Raw genomic sequence first — 18,163 nt, 5'->3', positions numbered from 1 at the left:
AGTTACCACTACTGTGCTCAAGGTGTATTCAACAATAGTCTTTATTAGTGACAAACGAGCAATGTAGGTAGGAGCATCAAGTTCATGTGAGGCTAAGAACTTCCACAAGGAGCTAAGCCATTCTGAAAGCATCAAGCTGAACCAGGTCTGAGTTCCTCTGGCACTAATGGCATCCACCGTCACTCAGCAAAAAGGACTGAAATTCCCCTAATGATTCGTGCTATTCAAGATTTCCATCACAGAATGGCAGAGCAGAGACATACCTGGCTTACTTTACCTTATCAGTGTAGATTCTACCCACAAGGATGGCATGGTGATGGTTTCTCTATGACAGAGTGGCAATTATTTCACTCTAGCCAAGAGACCTCTATGACAGGATGGCAATGATTGCACTGTGACAAGCTTATGATGTGAGGAACAGCTCCTAGAGGCCTCACCAGATCCCTGGAAGGATGTGGTTCAGCTTCAGGCAGATGTCTCGCTAATCAAGGTTGTCTGGGTTAGGTATCACAAACAGAAAGCACTCTCCCTTCAGGTCTGAGGCTGTTCCCAAGCAGGGACTCTCTGTTGCTGAGTAAGGTTGGAGCTTGGGCCAAAAGTGTTCCCGTAACAACCAACTCCATGTGGCCTTTCTATGCCTTGGTAGTTCTGGGGCTGAAGGAGATGAACATTTGTTGCATTCATCAGGTCTTTGTCTAGTGAGAAGCCTGTGGAGTACAATAAGGGCGTCTCCTCGCTTGCAGGATTTCTCATACTCTCCACATGAATAAGGCTTTTCTCCAGGTGGACTCTCTGGTGTACGGTGAGGGCATATCCTCGCTTGAAGGACTTGCCACACTGCTTACACTCATAAGGCCTTTCTCCATTGTGAACCACCTGGTGTCTGATGAGTACAGACTTCTGCCTAAAAGTTTTCCCGCATTCCCTGCACTCATAGGACTTCTCTCCAGTGTGAATTCCCCAGTGAGAAATAAGGTTGGAGCGCTGATTGAAAGATTTCCCACATTCACCACACTCATAGGGCCTTTCTCCGTTGTGAACCACCTGGTGTCTGATGAGCACAGACTTCTGCCTAAAGGTTTTCCCACACTCACCGCACTCATAAGACTTCTCTCCAGTGTGAATTGTGCTGTGACTCACGAGGTGGGTACGCTGGGTAAAAGACTTCCCACATTTCCCACACTTGTAAGGCCTCTCTCCCGTGTGGACCCTCTTGTGCTTAGTGAGGGAACACCTTTCCCTAAATGACTTCCCACACTCTCTGCACTCGTAAGGCCTCTCTCCAGTGTGCACCCTCCTGTGTGTGGTAAGGAAACATCCTCGCCTAAAGCATTTCCCACATTCTCTGCACTCATAAGGCCTCTCTCCAGTGTGTACTCTCTGGTGTGCAATAAGGGAAAATCTTTCCTTAAATGATTTCCCACACTCTCTGCACTCATAAGGCCTCTCTCCAGTGTGCACTCTCTGGTGCTGGGCAAGTGAGTGATCATCACAGAACTCTTTCTCACACTTGTTATGCTCATACAGATTTTTTCCTGTGTAGACTCTTGGGTGATGAAAAGACAAACTTAAGGGTCTGGAAGTTTTTCTGCACTTAACCAACTTACAATTACTTTTTCCATGGTGAAAAGCCTCCCCAAACTCATTGTTTAGCTTCTCATCATTAGGAAGGACTCGGGGTCTCAGGTCTGACAGTGGGAAATCCTTCCAAAGGCTCTCACAGCCGAAGGGCTTCCCTGAGACACAAACTTCATCTCTCTCCAAAAGTGAGTTTTGGTCCGTGTCAATCTTCCAGTGTTTCTCTGCACTGCGATGGTTCAGATGCTGGGGAAGGCCAGCCACATACAGTGTCTGCACGGGTAGTTCTGCCAGGCGCACAATATCTTTTAAGACTGGGACAAAGAGGTCACAAGGGTGAGTGTCCTGGGACGGTGTGCCTGCCTTTGGAATCCTCAAGTGTGACATTCCTTTCAAAGAAACACTCTGCACAGATGTGTCCTCATCCTCAATTCCATACTCACAACCTGAAATCAGAGAAATGATGGCTACAAGCACGCAGGTGATGGCGGAAAGCTGAGCCACAGAGAAAATGTGGTGCTGGAGATGAAACACAAGGCCTCATGCATGTCAGGCATGTATTCTACCACTGAGCTACAACTCTGGTCCCACAAGATTGTTCTTAGGATACAGAAGCAAGGGTCCAGGTACAGAAGGTGTTGCTCTGCAGCACTAGGAACCTGGGCAAACGTCCCCTTACAAGGGACACAAGAACGAGTAGCTGCTGGGGAAGAGGCAGGGGTTTGAGCATACTTCTCTATAAACAGAACTACAGGTGGTACCTATAGGTGGCACCAGGCCTAGAAACACAGTGACAAGTTGGTGTCAAGTATAGGGGTGACAGGGTAGAAATGGGGTGTGTCCCATGGCACCCACCAACACTAAGCACACAGGAAGTTTCCTGACATGCCAGGGTAACAGCCAGGTACCATGACCTCATCCAAGTCAGGTGCCCTTCAAGTGGATAGCCTTACCAACCCAGTTGCTCAGATTGAGAAGGACATGAAACCATGTTCCGAGGGAAAGGCAGGGCAGATGACACCCTAGTGGCACTGAGCACAAGACACAATACTGGGAGGAGGGCCCAGACATCACAGTCCCTGGTCTGTGTGGCTCTCGATCACGATGATGCCCAGAGTTCCTAAAGGGGGCAACTGTGAGGAAACTTCAGGTGTCACAGAGCAGCCACGCAGTCCGGGAATGGGTAAGCAAGGGATGTCGAAGCTGACAGCCAGCCAACTTCCACCCAGACTGGTGCCTGTTCTCATTAGCTCAGCAGTCATTAGGGCTGCTCAGGGTAGTGTGCACAGCTCAGCTATGGCACCAACAGCACATGTGACAAAAAAATAGAGAAGTCAGCAGAGCCCAAGGACTAGTGGTAGATCTGAAGCTGCCTCTGTGGAAAAAGAGGCCATGCAACATGCAGGTATGAGGATCTTACCCAGGGAGGTTACCAGTGCAAAGGTCTCCAGCATCACGTTGAGGTACAGGAGCCTCTGGGTTGTATTGAGGAACTCCCATTCCTCCTGGGAGAAGTAAATGACAACATCCTCAAAAGTCACACAGGTCTGCTGTGACTGGAACAGAACATGCCATGATCAGCTCCTTTCTTGGAGTCCAGAGAGATCATCCCATCTAACCCTCTCCATCTGTCCTGTACATTCAATACACCATCTCCCCACTCGGAGAAGGAGCTTTCCATTCAGTATCTGGTCAGTTTCTTTGCACAGCACTAGCAAGTAGATGAGCGTGCAGATACCACCTAACTTTTAGTGTTAGCATGTAGGGCTATATCTATTCTTGTTACACAACTGCCCAAAAGACACTCACGTGGTACTCTCCAGCATCACTAAATGAGGCTTTGCCTCCCTCACATTATCAGCAGCAGGCCGGAGGGCTGGCATTTTCTATGTTCTTCCAGGTGCATGTTCTCCCTAATGTGTGCTCCCACAGCTGTTCCTGCCTTCTGTCCCTCAACACAGACACGCCCTCGCTGTCCTCACCACTTGCTATCCAGTGTGCTTGGTGCATTGACAGAAGATGCACTGCAATGACACTGCAGGCTGGCCTAACAATTATGAACCATGCCAGGCTCCTAAGTCTGACCAGGGCATCAATTCTGGCTTTATGATGGCTGGCCAGCAAGACCTCTCCACTAGCAAGACCCCTCTGTAGTGTAGCTTCTTAACTTCACAAAACATGGAGGCATCGGGTACGAAGCAGGAGCACCAGGCCCTGGGCTGTTTCTTAGGAGCCAAGGCACACACAGCATCCCCACTTTATACCAGCATTATGACCTAACAACTATCACTGCCTCACACAGCTCCATCTTCCCTTCCCCACCCCCCCACCCCCCCAGCCCCAGACAGCGACCAGGCTATCCACATGCAATGGCAGATATAGGAAGAACACCTGTAGAAGCATACAAGCCTGGGCAATGGGAGGCAAGGGATGGTTTGGAGGCCGGACACATCAACTCCAAGTATCATGTAAAACGAACACATCTTCCACAAAGGTTAAGCCTTCCCTCAAGCTTGACACTGTACAGACTAGTTTCTCTGCGCTCAAACTGAGTCTTCCTACTGTCACCCCAATATCATGTGGTGTCCACACTAGAGCCACGTGGAGCCTGACAAGTCCTGGGTCCTGTCATTCAAACTATGTCCATCTGAGCTGCCATTTCTGATTCCTGCACCGGCGCTCTCAGCACCAATGAAAACACATGGCAAGCTCATCCTCAATTCCACACACATGTATTCAAGTTCCTAAGGCTGTGGCAACCATTCACACCTTAACACATGGCTGCAAGCAATGCAAAGCACTCCACAGAAGCCTAACTTTTCACCATCAACTTTGAGAGCTCAAGAACTGGAAAAGAAGGATCCTCCAACACGAAGGAGGCAAAGGGCATGGTCACCTGCATGGAGGGTCCAGAACATCTTCCACTCACCTGTGTGGGGTCTCCTGGCACTTCCATAATCATGGGAATCTGTGGGAAGAGCAAGGCATGAGAGGCAGGCGCCAGGGCGGGCCCCACGGGCTCAGGGTTCCCTGTCCAACCCAGGAGTGAGGTGACTGAGGAACCAGTAAATTATCCCCAAGATTCACCCACGGGAACATGGACAAGGGTCAAAGTTCTCTGTGTGCTCAGCGACCCTCCACCCCCACACCAACTGTAAGCAGCTTTTAGAAAACTCTGAAAAGCCAAACTCAGATTGTGTGCCTCTTCTCTCCAGTGTTCTCGTGGTTCCCAGCCCCTTGAAAATGAAAGTCCTGACTTCCCTTAGGGACATGGATGCTCAACGGCCCTGCCCAGACTTCATGGGGCCAAAGCCTTGGCACTCAGGGCTCACCCACTCCTGGCTGCAGTAGCTGAGACCTGACGTGGCCTCCTCTGGCCACACACAGATGGGGAGACCAACCTCGGCCTCCTCTGGCACACACAGATGGGGAGACCACACTTGGCCTCCTCCAGACACACACAAATGTGGAGACCACACTCAGTCTCCTCCAGACACACACAGAGGTGGAGACCACATTCTGCCTCCTCCGGCACACACAGATGTGGAGACCACACTCAGTCTCCTCCTGACACACACAGATGTGGAGACCACACAGCCTCCTCCGGCACACACAGATGTGGAGACCACACGCTCGGCCTCCTCCAGACATACACAGATGTGGAGACCACAATCTGCCTCCTCCACACACAGATGTGGAGACCACGCTCGGCCTCCTCCAGACACACACAGATGTGGAGACCACGCTTGGCCTCCTCCACACACAGATGTGGAGACCACACTCTGCCTCCTCCACACACAGATGTGGAGACCACACTCTGCCTCCTCCGGCACACACAGATGTGGAGACCACGCTCTGCCTCCTCCGGCACACACAGATGTGGAGACCACGCTCGGCCTCCTCCACACACAGATGTGGAGACCATGCTCGGCCTCCTCTGGCACATACACAGATGTGGAGACCACACTCGGCCTCCTCCAGACACACACAGAGGTGGAGACCACACTCGGCCTCCTCCAGACACACACAGAGGTGGAGACCACACAGCCTCCTCTGGCACACACAGATGTGGAGACCACGCTCGGCCTCCTCCACACAGATGTAGAGACCACGCTCTGCCTCCTCCAGACACACACGGATGTGGATACCACGCTCGGCCTCCTCCAGACACACACAGAGGTGGAGACCACACTCGGCCCGCAGGCAGACGCGGAGGCACGGGCCCGGACTCGGGCGGAGAGGGAGCGGGCAGGTGGCACAGGCCCGGGACCCTCGGCGTGGCGGCCGCTCTGGCAGCCCACAGGCCGGGCCCGGCCCCGGCCCCGGCTCCAGCCCCGGCCGCCGGGCCGCGAGTACGCGCACCCCGCGCACACACGCCGCGGGCCGCCTCACCCGGCCCACGCCCCCACGGCTCCGGCCACGGCACACACGCGGAGTGGCGGCGAGAACAGCGAAGGAGGTGCAGAAGTCCCGCCCAGCGCCTGCCTGCCGGACACGGAAATGGCCTTTCTCTCAGCTCATTGGCTCAGACCTTCACCGCTCTCCGCTGCACCTTCTGGGTAATGTAGTCCACACACCGAGGTGCCGCCTAGGCAAGGAGCGGGGCATGGGTTAGAGAGCAAAGGTCTACAGTTCACTCAATGCGCACCACAGTGTGTTTAGAATTGGTCAGAACGGCGTCCTTCCAACGCTATGGGTATCAACCCCCTTCCAGCCGCTCAGTAACACGGAGGCCAGGACCCCCACCTGCTTTTTCCTATCATGAAGCTTAGAAAAACTGGCTAAATACCACTTCTCCACCCTATGGAGCGGAGGGTGAGGACGCCTGGATTCCATGAGCAAGATGAGAATAACCAACGTGGGTCCAACCAGGGTTCTCAGTCTGTTGGGTCCTGAACGCACCTCAGGCCTGGCGGTTCCATCTGATCTCCATTGGCCTGGGACAGCACCAGGCCTCTCCATCCATGTCACTGCTTTCGGCATTCCCCCAGGGCCTCCCATCTCCATCGATGTCACCCCTGTCGGCATTCTCCCTCAGGCCTCCCATTTCCATCGATGTCACCCGTCAGCATTATCTGCTACACCTCCCAACCCAACCCCGCTCACCTCTCTATTTTTTGGCCATACTCGTTCAGTTCCAGGGGCCGTGATGGAAACAGCAAACCGTCACGGTGCTAGCGGGCAGAAAATGTACAATGGAGAGGGACTGCACAAGAGGGACATTAAGCTGGAGAAAGGACCACACTGCTGTACCAGACCCAACAGAAATGACTGCAATTTCCCAGTCTTCAATCAGCACATGCCAAACCCTGTTTTTCCTCTAAAAAAGAACAGAAACCACTCGGGCTATGAACTCATTTATTTCGTGTTGTAATAACATTTACAAAATATACTGGCTTCATGGACAAAGATTATATTTTACAAGGCAATTGTCTAAGTAGTCTGCTGATGTGGACAGGATTCTGCTCACTAAGGAAACCAACTCTTACCTGAGTCAAGGTTAATTTCAGTGTTATGTCCAACTCTCTTAGATGAATTCCTTAGAACTGTGGTTACACAGATTAGTATTATTTAGATCTAAAGTGTTGATTTTGTCAGTGCTATACATTTAATATCTAGCCAGACATACAAAATTTTGTCTCCAAAGGTAAAAAGCTAAAGCAATATGGATGCATTTATACTGGCTTCTTTGTATAATAAGTATATTTATGTTGTCCAAGTCTCCTAAAATTCATAGCTTAGGAAATTAACAGGTGTGAGTCACCACCGCCCAACTGTTATTTGGTCATCTATGGCTTGGTCCTTCCCTGTAACATATGTAGTTGGGCCCATTAAACAAACAAACAAACCAAAGACTCTGAGCTAGGTGCCAGTGGCTCACACCTATAAGCCCAAGTTCAAGGCTGGAAACTAGTTTCTGCTAGAAACTAGCAGAAAAGTTCACAAATTCCATCTCTGATTAACCAGCAAAATGCTGTACTAGAGATATGGCTCAAGCGGTAGAATACTAGCTATGAACAAGCAAGGTGAGGTCCAAATCCCAGAACCAACACAAAAAAATAAAAGGACTGGCAAGTACTTATCTGTCAAAAAGAGTTTTCAAATAATTTGCTTTTGCAGACTTTGTTTTGTATTTTCCCAATAAAACCTTGTGACTGGGGCTGGGAAGGTAGCTCAGCGGTAGAGTGCATGCCTTGCAAGCATGAGGCCCTGGGTTCGATTCCTCAGCACCACATAAACAGAAAAAGCAGGAAGTGGCGCTGTGGCTCCAGTGTAGAGCACTAGCCTTGAGCTGAAGAGCTGAGGGACAGCGCCCACACCCAGAGTTCAGGCCCCATGACTGGCAAAAAACAAAAAAACAAAAAAATACCTTGTGACTGTCTGCTGACTTGCAGAAGCAACAGCTTCTGAGAACAGCAATAGAAGCAGCATTGTGATCAAGGACATCGCCTACAGAACAGACAGAAATTAAAACCATCTTCAGGTGAGGCTGTCTAGAGACCACTTCTAAACCCCTCTGGCCTTAGTGGTATCAGCCAGGACATAACTACTCAGCAAACACATTAGAGTTGTCTTAATGGCTCAGGCTGCTGAAGATTCCCACCAGGAAGTGAGACAGCAGGGACACAGGCTGTGTGCATCGTGCTGTCCCTCAAGTGTACCACTCGTCCATTGTGTAAGGTGGTACAAGGAGACTTCTCCTCTAAGACAGAGGGGCAATGAACTCTCTGTGTCAAAAGCCCTGAAAAGTGCAGCATGTGCAAGGCAGCTCCTAAGGGCCTCAGGTGACTTTACCCCAGAGCTCAGGGCAATCTCCCTGTGGGGACTCTCACCTGCTGGACACATCCGGTGTGTAGCTTACTTGCAGGCATATGGGTTCCTAACAGAAGCTCTTTAGTATGGAAATACAGGTGGCACCATCCTTCCTGTTCTAAGGCTGTTCCCAGGGAGGGACTTCCTGCTGCTTAATAAAGCTTGAACCCGGTGCTAAGAGCTACAACTGTCACCTTCACAGGGACTTTCTATGATGTGACAGTTCTGGTGTTGAAGGAGACCAGAGGGTTCTGCAGTTCGTTTCTGAGCTTCCTCGTGTCCTCAAGGCCTCTGTGCAGCATGAACTGTTCCATGTGTAATGGGGTAAGATCTTTGGTTAAGGTGTTACCTACGCTGACCACACTCTGGAGCTTTCCCTCACTGTGCACTCTCCTGTGACGAATAATACTTGTTTTGTGCCCAAAGACTTTCCCACATTGCTCACACTCGTAAGGCTGTTCTCCAATGTGGACCGGCCCATGAATAATGAGATGAGCTCTCTGGTTAAAGCCTTTCCCACACTGGCCACACTCGTATGGCCTTTTCTCTTTGTGGGTTTCCTGGTGATGAACAACATTGGCTCTGTACCTAAAAGCTTTCCCACACTCACTACATGCATAAGACTTTCTCCGGTATGAATTCTGGAATGCCCAAGGTTTGCACGCTGAGTGAAAGACTTCCCACATTCACCACATTGATAGGGCCTCTCTCCAGTGTGGACTCTCTGGTGTACCGTCAGAGCATCTCTCTGCTTAAAGGACTTCCCGCACTCTCTGCACTCACAAAGCCTGTCTCCGGTGTGGACTCGCCAGTGCATAGTGAGGTCCTGTTCTTGTTTGAAGGATTTTCTACATTCTAAACACTTGTACGGCCTTTCTCTGTTGTGAATCACCTGATGTCTAAGGAGAACAGACTTCTGCCTAAAGGTTTTCCCAGATTTGCTGCATTCATGAGACTTCACTCCTGTGTGAATTCCACAGTGACTTTCGAGGTGGGCATGCCAAGTAAATGATCTCCCACATTCGCCACAAATATAGGGCCTTTCTCCCGTGTGAATGCTTTGGTGGGCAGCAAGGGTACCTCCTCGCTTAAATGACTTCCCACACGCCTGGCACTCGTAAGGCCACTCCCCTGTGTGGACAATCTGGTGTGCAGTGAGCGCACAGACTTCCTTAAATGACTTCCCACATGCCTGGCACTCGTAAGGCCTCTCTGTGGTGTGGACTCTCCAGTGTACAGTGAGCGCACGTATTTCCTTAAAAGATTTACGACACTCCCGACACTTGTAAGGCCTCTCCCCAGTGTGCCTCTGCTGGGGCTCACCATAGAATGCACCCCCATGTTTGCTGGGCTCACCAGGATTTTCTGGTGTGTCGATGGTAAGGTTATGGCCGGACATAGCTCTGCTTTCATGGACCCTGTCATGACTTTTCCCGTGGTGTAAGGCACCCCCCCCCCCCCCCCCATGCTCGGCATTGTTTGGCTCCTCACCTTTAGGAATGACACAGAGCTGCAGAAGGTCTGGATAATCTGAGAGCTCTTTCCACAGATCATTACAATCACATGGCTTCCCCGACATACCAAATCCATAGCTCTTTAGAGACAGTCCCGGCCATGCCGTTTTCCAGAGCTCTCTCTTCTTTGTGATGCTGAGGCTGGCTTGCATACACTGCCACCAAGCAGTGCTCCAGCCCAGGAGGAGCAGCCAGCTGTAAGATGTGCTTCAAGACGGAGGCACAGGTGTGGCAGGGGTGAGTCTCGGGGAGGAATGGACCAGTTCTGGCAGACTCCAAGGGGGACACTCACCTCAAAGATGCCTCTTTATCCTGGACTCTGTGCCCACAGCCTGAAACCAGAGAAATGATGATGAAGTACATGTAGCCCAGGGCCTTGTACAAGTGAGGTGTGCTCTCTACACTGAGATAGTACAGTGTGTAAGATGTGGAATTGGGGGCTGTTTTGGAAGAAAAGCCTCGATCACTGCATTAAGCACCTGAAGACAACAGAATCTGGAAACTTCCACAGGCAACGGGTGAGCTACAGCATAATGAGGGGAGGCAGCATTTCAATTTGTTTCTCTGCAAACAACTTTTAGTTATTTGCATCTCCCCTTGAAAACTGCCAGCCTCACCACACAATTTCCCCTAGCCAGAACTTTATTTTTATTTATTTATTTATTTATTTTGGGTCTGGTCGTGGGGCCTGAACTCGGGGCCTGGACGCTGTCCCTCAGCTCTTCAGCTCAAGACTAGCGCTCAACCACTTGAGACACAGTGCCACTTCCGGCTTTTTTCTTTTTGCTTATGTGGTGCTGAGGAATCGAACCCAGGGCCTCATGCATGCAAGGCAAGTGCTCTACCATTGAGCCACCTTCCTAGCCCCCTAGCCAGAACTTTATATCACCAGATAATAAGCTTATGCTATGTACAAAATTGGTTGAATCCAAGCTGGCACAGGAGGCTCACACCTGTAATCCTATCTACTCAGGAGGCTGAGATCTGAGGATGATGGTTCAAAGCCAACTGGGCAGAAACGTCCCAGTGAGACTCTTACCTTCAATTAACTACTCAAAAACCAGAAGTGGAGCTATGGCTCAAAGTAGTAGAGCACTTGCCTGGAGCAAAAGAGCTCAGGGACAGCTCCTGGACCCCAAGTTCAAACATCACAACTGACAAAAAAAAAAAAAATTGAAACCATGCCTAGAAAAACAAACTTGAGGGCTGGGAAGGCAGCTCAGTGGTAGAATGCTTGCCTTGCATGCATGAGGCCCTGGGTTCAATTCCTCAGCACCACATAAGCAGAAAAAGCCAGAAATGGCGCTGTGGCTCAAGTGGTAGAGCTAGCCTTGAGCTGAAGAGCTGAGGGACTGCATCCAGGCCCTGAGTTCAAGCCCCACAACTAACAGGAAAAAAAAAAAAAGAGAAATGAATTGAGCTTAGGGATAGTTATACATAGCGTTGATGCACACTGCTGAAGGGCACGGGGCTGAAACAAGTAGTATGGAGGGACAGGAAGGGTCAGAGAGCCAGGGTCCAGAGGCACAGTGGGCATGACAAGTCACAGGAAGGTGGAACATGTCCATCACAGGCACTGGGAGGCAGGCTGAGCTGCCCACAGTGATATTTGCACTAAGCCTGACATCGGTCAGTCTCCTGGCATCTGAAAAGAGCCCAGATGTGACACCCTCCCACTGGGTCTCCCTGACTGGCACAGGTCTTTCTGAGATTGTCCCACCATATCTGCCCTATGCAGCAACCGAGATCTCCCTGGATTCCAGCTGTGCATCCTATGAGAGGTACCTGACCCAAGTTCCCAGGGGAAGACAGGGCCGCCCAGCTCTCAGCAGCGGTCTTGGGCAGCTCAGCACAAAACAGACCAGAAAAAGGGGTATTTTGAGGGAGACTAGAAGGAAGGTCTGGCAAAAAATACAGCTCATGGTCTGTGTGGGCATCAATTGCAGCAATGCATAGAATCCTTTAAACAGGTCGTTTTGAAAAAATGTCCCCAAGATGATGTGGGCAGAATGAGGAACAAATGGCACCAAGGATATCCAAGACACCCACTTAGGGGAAGCGTGAGCAAGGCGAGACTAGCTAAGCTGACTTCCATCCTTGTGGGTGCCCACGATGGTAGCAGTGTGAACAACTCAGTACACGTGGCAGGAAAAGGACAAGAGAGCAGAGCCCAAGGGCTTGCAGTTCAGGGGAAAGCCGTTTTTGTGGGAATGGGGGATGAGCAGAGCCAGAGCAGAGGTGGGTGTGGCAGGCTTACCCACTGAGTTTATAAGTGCAAAGTTCTCCAGCATCACACCGAGGTAGAGAAGCCTCTGGGCCTGACTGAGAAACCCCAGCTCCTTCTGGGAGAAGAACATGGCCACATTCTCAAACGTCATCCAGGCCTGCGGGTTGGAAGAGAACATGACACCATCAGCTTTTGCCCTCGGGTTGATTCCAGGTTGATTCACCTACACTCACCCCCTTTTGACAATACGGGTCACCTCCTACTCCCCCCCCCCCCCCCCCAGAGAAGGTGCCGGACTTTGCTGCCCCCGACAATCAGTCTCCTACGTGATGCACTTGATCATTTCCTCCGCGACAAGGCAGGCAGGCGAGCAGGGAGACACCACCTGACTTCTGGGCCTGGTAGGCAGGGCTGCCTCCACTTTCGTTAGACAGGGGCTCTCCAGAATGGCACTGGGGTGCGGGATGGCCACACGCTCTCCCCATATGCAGGTTTGGAGCCACACCTCCCTCACTCGCAGGCCCTGACACACATAGTTACCTCCCTTGGTGTCTACGGTGTGCTCGCACACTCAAACGGCACAGTAGTTCCAGCTGCACTTGTCTTCCACGTTGGCCGGGCTTCCCGTATGGTTCCCACATTTGGGAGCAGTGCCCATCCTCTCTCTCCCTGCTGGTTGCTGAGTGGCATTATAAATCACTTTGTACAAACTCCAGCCCAGGCTTGGGGTTTCTTTAGGATCTCCAGACCCGTCGAGTGTTAGAGGGCAAGCCACGTCTACCGAGGACACAATTCCAGGGACTGAGACCGAGGCCCTGGGACGCCACTCACAACACCTGCTCCAAAGGGGGTTCAGCCCCGGGAGTGAAGGGGAGGCGGGCTGGGGGCCGTGGCTGGGGCTTCCTGGACCCAGGTCCCCTTTTCTCCCCTGCCCATGGAGCTACGCGTCCTCCGAATTCCCAGCCTGACTGACCGCCCTGGGCGGTCTGGGCAGCTTCTGGGAAATGCACGCTGAATAGCCTGAATCCAGACGGCGATCCCCCCTTCTCACAGCCCCCCCGGCTCCGGGTCAGGAGCGCGGGTGAAATTCCAGGGATGCGAACTTTACCTGGACCGCGGGCTGCATGGCGGTGGTCGTCAGCGCCGGCCGGAGGCTGCCCGGAGGACCCGGGCCCAGCGCCGCCGCCTCCCGGGGAAGCCGGGGCGTCCAGGACTCTCGTCTCGCCCCCGCAGTCCCGTAGCCTAGGTCGGGGTGCCATGACCCCGACGCTGTGCGGGTGCAGAGGGAGACCCTGAGATCCGCCAGAGTGACATCCGGTAGCGATGCCAGAAGTCCCGCCCAGCATCTGCTCAGAGAGCCCTGAGTGCTCTGGTCGAAACTCATTGGCTCAGCCTACTGCCACTCGCCGCGATGCATTGTGGATAGTGTAGTCCTCTTCGCCCCAAGGCTTCCAGGGGAAGGCAGTCTGCACGAGGGTGCCAGGAGACCAGATAGAGGGGGACATTCGGGGGTACTGCCTGCAGGAGTCAGGTCTCAGGGCGGGGGACAAACATTGGGATCCTCTGGGAAAGGATGACATGCACATTCGTGAAGGGGTGTGTCGTACTTTAAGGTGAAGCACACCTGCATACAAGTCCAAAACCTGAGTTCTAACCCCAGTACCTCTAAAATAATTTTCCCCTCATGATGGTATGGGCCTGTGGCTGTTCCCATCCAAGCCATCAGAGCATTTGATGGTATAATGCCCGGAGACTTGGAGCGCTGGAAAAGACTACCAGGGACCAAAGATCAATGCAAGTGGCAATGAGTCATTTATTGAGGAGCTCGAGTAGGACCTCTCTGTGCACTGATGTCCGAGTGCAGACGAGAGGCCCCCCAGCACAGGGTCACAGCACTTTTTATATGTTCTTTGGTAGGGGTAAGGCCTCAGTATGTATTGGCAACAAATCAATACACCATGCGGGAAATTTAAATCATAATTCTAGCTGGTGATTGGCGTAATACAAAGCAGGGGGGGTGGGAGAGAAAGTCTGGGGCTAATAATTGGTCAGGCTAGTGGACTGTTGTGCTCTAAAATAATTGGACGGTACTTCTAAGGTGACTTAGGGGAAGTGGTTGCCAGATAGCCACTATCTCCAATCCCAGGCTCCGGTGTGTGTGTGTGTGTGTGTGGGGTCTGGAATGTGTACTTTGTCTCTTACTCCCTGCCAGAGGGTCATTAACTTCAGCTCCAGATCTGGGAGTGTCTGGGGCTGGAGGGCAGGTAGAATAGCAGCTGCATTCTTCAAGGTTTAGCAGGCTTGTGTAACGAAGCAGAAAGGCAAGTTAAAGAAAATACAAAATGGCAAATACAGGTCTAATATAAAATGGCAAATACAGGTCTATCACGATTCTCAATGGTAGGTAGTTGTGTAGACACATTGACTGACAGTGCCAAACCTGGTGTAAGTTTCCATCCAAGCACTTGGAAGTGCAGAAGGACTCCTGAGAAGTGCCACCCCTTGCATGTTCCTGTGGTGTCCTGGGCTCTCTTGAAATGCTGAATATTGAAGTTATGACATTTACTCAGCATGTTGTAAGATATCTCAGTTGAGAGAAACAGGAAAGCTACATTTTGAGAGGTCAAATCTGGAGTCTTTATTGGAGAGCTGTCAATTGCAGGTGGACTCCTGTCCCAAAGACTTGCAGTCCCTTGAAATCACTTAACACTGTCAGAAAATTGTGCCATGAAAGAAGGAGAGGAAATGAAGAGAAAAACAATCCCAACAAACCAAATCCTCCAGTGGAGAGCTGAAGTGGCATTCCATGGTGACAGAGGAGAGCCAGGAGACAGGAGACACAGGAGGTACAGCACATGAGTCATGGCAGAATGGTGCCTGGTCTGGTCAGGGCCTAAATAGGGGCAGGATCAGAGGGTAGCATCACAGGAAACTGGAGAGTCTCCCAAGTTAAAGGCCCTGATGGATAGGTCCAGTAACCTATTGTTGAAATTCACGCCCCTACCTCTAGGAATTCAGGCAAGGTTATTACCTGGGAGGTGAGATTTTACTCTCCTCCACCATGAAGACAAGACAGTGCCAGCTAAACCCAACTCTCTATCTACCATGTGGCCAAAATGTTGCCATCACCCATATTCATTCACTACTGGTTTTATGTATGACAGACCTGCATTGGGCCCTTAGGACTATGCCCAACCAAGTTACTTATAACTGAAGTTTACAAGAGGCTCTTCTATACTAGACCTGTTCCATATGCATGAAACAGCATGACCAGTAATCTTTGCCCAGGCGTGGCTGGGTAAGATGTACAAATCTATGTACTACAGAAAGAATGTCACAGAAAAGTTCTAGGTTCAGAAGATCCAAATGGGACTTCCACCAGGAATGACCTGCATGTAGTGGAGCCAGGCAGGGATCCTATCTACTGTCACCACAGTGGGGGGTGGTCAGGATGACGACGTAGAGTCTCTTCCACATGGCTGTCAGCCATCCTTGATGAACTTCTGAACACCAGGTTGGAAGGGATGGGTTGGATCCAGGTTGGGAAGCAGCAGTGTCCCCACATTTCTCAGACAGATTGCACACCTCCTGCTGGGTTGTCTCTAAGTTCTGGAACCAGACTAAAACTAAGGATGCAGTTTTAACTTAACCTAAGGCAAAAGTATGACTTTAGCAAAGTCTCACATTTCTCTCCTGGTTGCTTTTTCTGAATACACAGGCTTGGCAGGTGGGGGCCCACTGGTTTCCGAAGTAGTTTTCAGGCAGTGACCCAGCGCAATTTACCAGGGTGACAACTTTTGTTAACAATAAGGCTAGGACATCCTGGGCAGACATGGAAGGCTTAGGCCAGAACCACTGTTTTTTATGTCTCCTTTTACTTATCCTTCCTCATTTTCCTAAAAATGACTTTGGTCCCTTGGTCTTACAGAGGATTGATTGTCAAAGATCCATCTCCTGTAAGTTGTTCAAACTGACCCAGGGGTGCTGGTCCTGCTGAACCACAGCCCTAAAGCCTAAGCCTATTTTACCAAGGGTTTATCAAGATCAGATGTCATTAGGAACAATATATTTTGCTCCAAAATGGAAAGTGCATGCAGCACTCAACTTTTATTATGTGCACAGACTTTTTCTTTTCCTTTCATTTTATTTTATTTCATTTTATTTTTTTGGGTCTGGTTGTGGGGACTGAACTCTGGGCCTGGGCGCTCTCCCTCAGCTCTTCAGCTCAAAGCTAGTGCTCTACCACTTGAGCCACAGCGCCACTTCCAGCTTTTTTCTTTTTGCTTATGTGGTGCTGAGGAATCGAACCCAGGGCCTCAGGCATGCAAGGCAAGCGCTCTACCACTGAGCCATCTTCCTAGCTCTTCCTTTTATTTTTTAAACTGTATTCTTTTTTGGTACTGAGGATTGAACCCAGGACGTTGCACTTGCTAGGCAAGCACTTTGTCACTGAGCTACATTCCATCCCAGACTTTTTTTTGAGGTACAGTAGTGTAGCCTGTTCAGCACTCTGGTTTGCAAAAGCATTTTCTAGCTGTCTGGGGAACCTGATCTTTGGTAACATTTACAACTTCGGAAGGTCCCTAGACAGCCCAATAGAGGCACAAACTCAGGCTCATGACTACTGGGTACAAACCTCTTTTCCTGAACAGATGAATTTATGTGTCTACTGCCAGACCAAAACTCATTGCCAATTAGAGCTTTGAGCAGTGTTAGAGAAATGAGCTCCCTTCCCGTAGCTTAGTACACTCCTTCCTCTCTCCACAGCTTGGCATACCCCCTTCTTCGGCAACACTAGGCCCATTTAGTAAAGGCAGTAAATAATCAGCCTCCAACATCCTTTGCCTTGGGATGGCACTTCTCTGGGGCAGCTACCACCATATAAGGCAGCAAGCGCCCCTTAGAGTGACCTTCAGGTCTGGGCAGCTCCAGGGCTGCATAAATCCTAGCAGCCATAAATCCTAGTCTGCCATGATGAAGTCCCTGGCCTGCATGTCCACACCTTGGTCTCTGCCCCTTAGCCCCTTCTAGTCCCTCTTAGACCTCCTAGGTTATATAGGTCACCCAGACAATAGCTGGTGCTTCTTCTCACTTCTCCCTTGTGAGAAGGGGTCTTGCAGCCCCTTTCCTGGCAATAAACCTTTCTTTGCTCTCTGTACTTGGATATTTGTATGGTTCTCTGGAAAAGTCTAATTTACCCTATCAAGCAGATACACAGGGCAGGGATTTTAAACTATTGCCTCATCGACAACCTTAGCTACCCTCTATAACAGATGATTGACAGGCAAGGGAGTTAGTTTCTGCCCAGTTGCAAAGTAGGCAGACATGGGCATTAGATAAACATGTTCACAAACTATTTTTTTTATGACCTCCAGGCTCTGATTAATTTTCAAGGGCCAAGCACAAGTGACTCCAGGATGTGACACTATCTCTCTTATCTGAGCAGTGTCTTTCAACTGCTTCTGAATGCTCCATCATCATCAGGACAAGCTTCTGTCCTAGGAGTGTCTTTTCCAGGCTGTGATGATGTCCCCATTGGCATTTCCCTCTGGCAGTTGCTGGCCTTGAACTCAGGGCCTGGGTGCTGTCCCTGAGGCAAGCACTTTACCACTTTGAGCCACAGCTCCACTCTTCCAGCACTCTGTTGGTCAATTAGAGAGGAGCATCTCCCTGAAAGATTAAAAATTAGAGTTACATTTTTACAAATGCTAACTGCTGGTTTTGCTTCTGTAAACTTGCTTGCACTAGCTCTGACCCTTCCCCTCGCTGGAGATAAATAAAAAGCTTCGGAGTCTAGGTGTCGGCCCTGGGACAAGCTCTGTAGTCTTAAATAAAGAGCTAACAAATAAATTCCCCAACTGGCCAAATGGGACCCAAGATAAGGAACAAAGAGTATGTTCCTCTGCATTCCTGTGCAGAAATTCCCGGTTTAGGGGGCTCAAGATAAGGGCCATCTGGTGAGCTCTGCAGACTAGGCCAAATTGTTAATTAATCAGTCACAAACCTGTAACACTGTAAATCTCCGAACCCT

At 50.6% G+C, this 18,163-nt stretch overlaps 1 protein-coding gene and 1 long non-coding RNA gene across 3 annotated transcripts; both read right to left on the bottom strand.

Annotated features, from left to right (window-relative positions):
* Positions 1-23: 23 nt before the first annotated feature.
* LOC138812414 (zinc finger protein interacting with ribonucleoprotein K-like) lies at positions 24-9,790 on the bottom strand. Its single transcript, XM_070000366.1, has 7 exons — positions 9,472-9,790; positions 7,949-8,028; positions 6,110-6,166; positions 5,971-6,063; positions 4,508-4,546; positions 2,999-3,134; positions 24-2,024 (listed from the first exon to the last, which is right to left on the bottom strand). Exons 1-7 carry the CDS (start codon positions 9,788-9,790, stop codon positions 532-534), a joined length of 2,217 nt encoding a protein of 738 aa, XP_069856467.1. The 3' UTR covers positions 24-531.
* A 123-nt stretch (positions 9,791-9,913) lies between these two features.
* On the bottom strand, positions 9,914-13,443 carry LOC138812708 (uncharacterized). 2 transcript variants are annotated; one of them, XR_011367625.1, is made up of 3 exons: positions 13,241-13,443; positions 12,163-12,289; positions 9,914-10,237 (listed from the first exon to the last, which is right to left on the bottom strand). It is a non-coding gene; the product is annotated as an uncharacterized lncRNA (long non-coding RNA). The 2 variants fall into 2 exon arrangements; XR_011367626.1 differs by lacking the exon at positions 13,241-13,443 and adding an exon at positions 12,673-12,905.
* Between the last annotated feature and the right edge of the window lie 4,720 nt (positions 13,444-18,163).

The sequence above is a fragment of the Dipodomys merriami genome, unplaced genomic scaffold (assembly GCF_024711535.1).
Source record: "Dipodomys merriami isolate MVZ:Mamm:240054 unplaced genomic scaffold, mDipMer1.0.p SCAF_57, whole genome shotgun sequence".
Taxonomy (NCBI): Eukaryota; Metazoa; Chordata; class Mammalia; order Rodentia; family Heteromyidae; genus Dipodomys; species Dipodomys merriami.
This window is presented reverse-complemented; position numbering and strand designations above follow the sequence as displayed.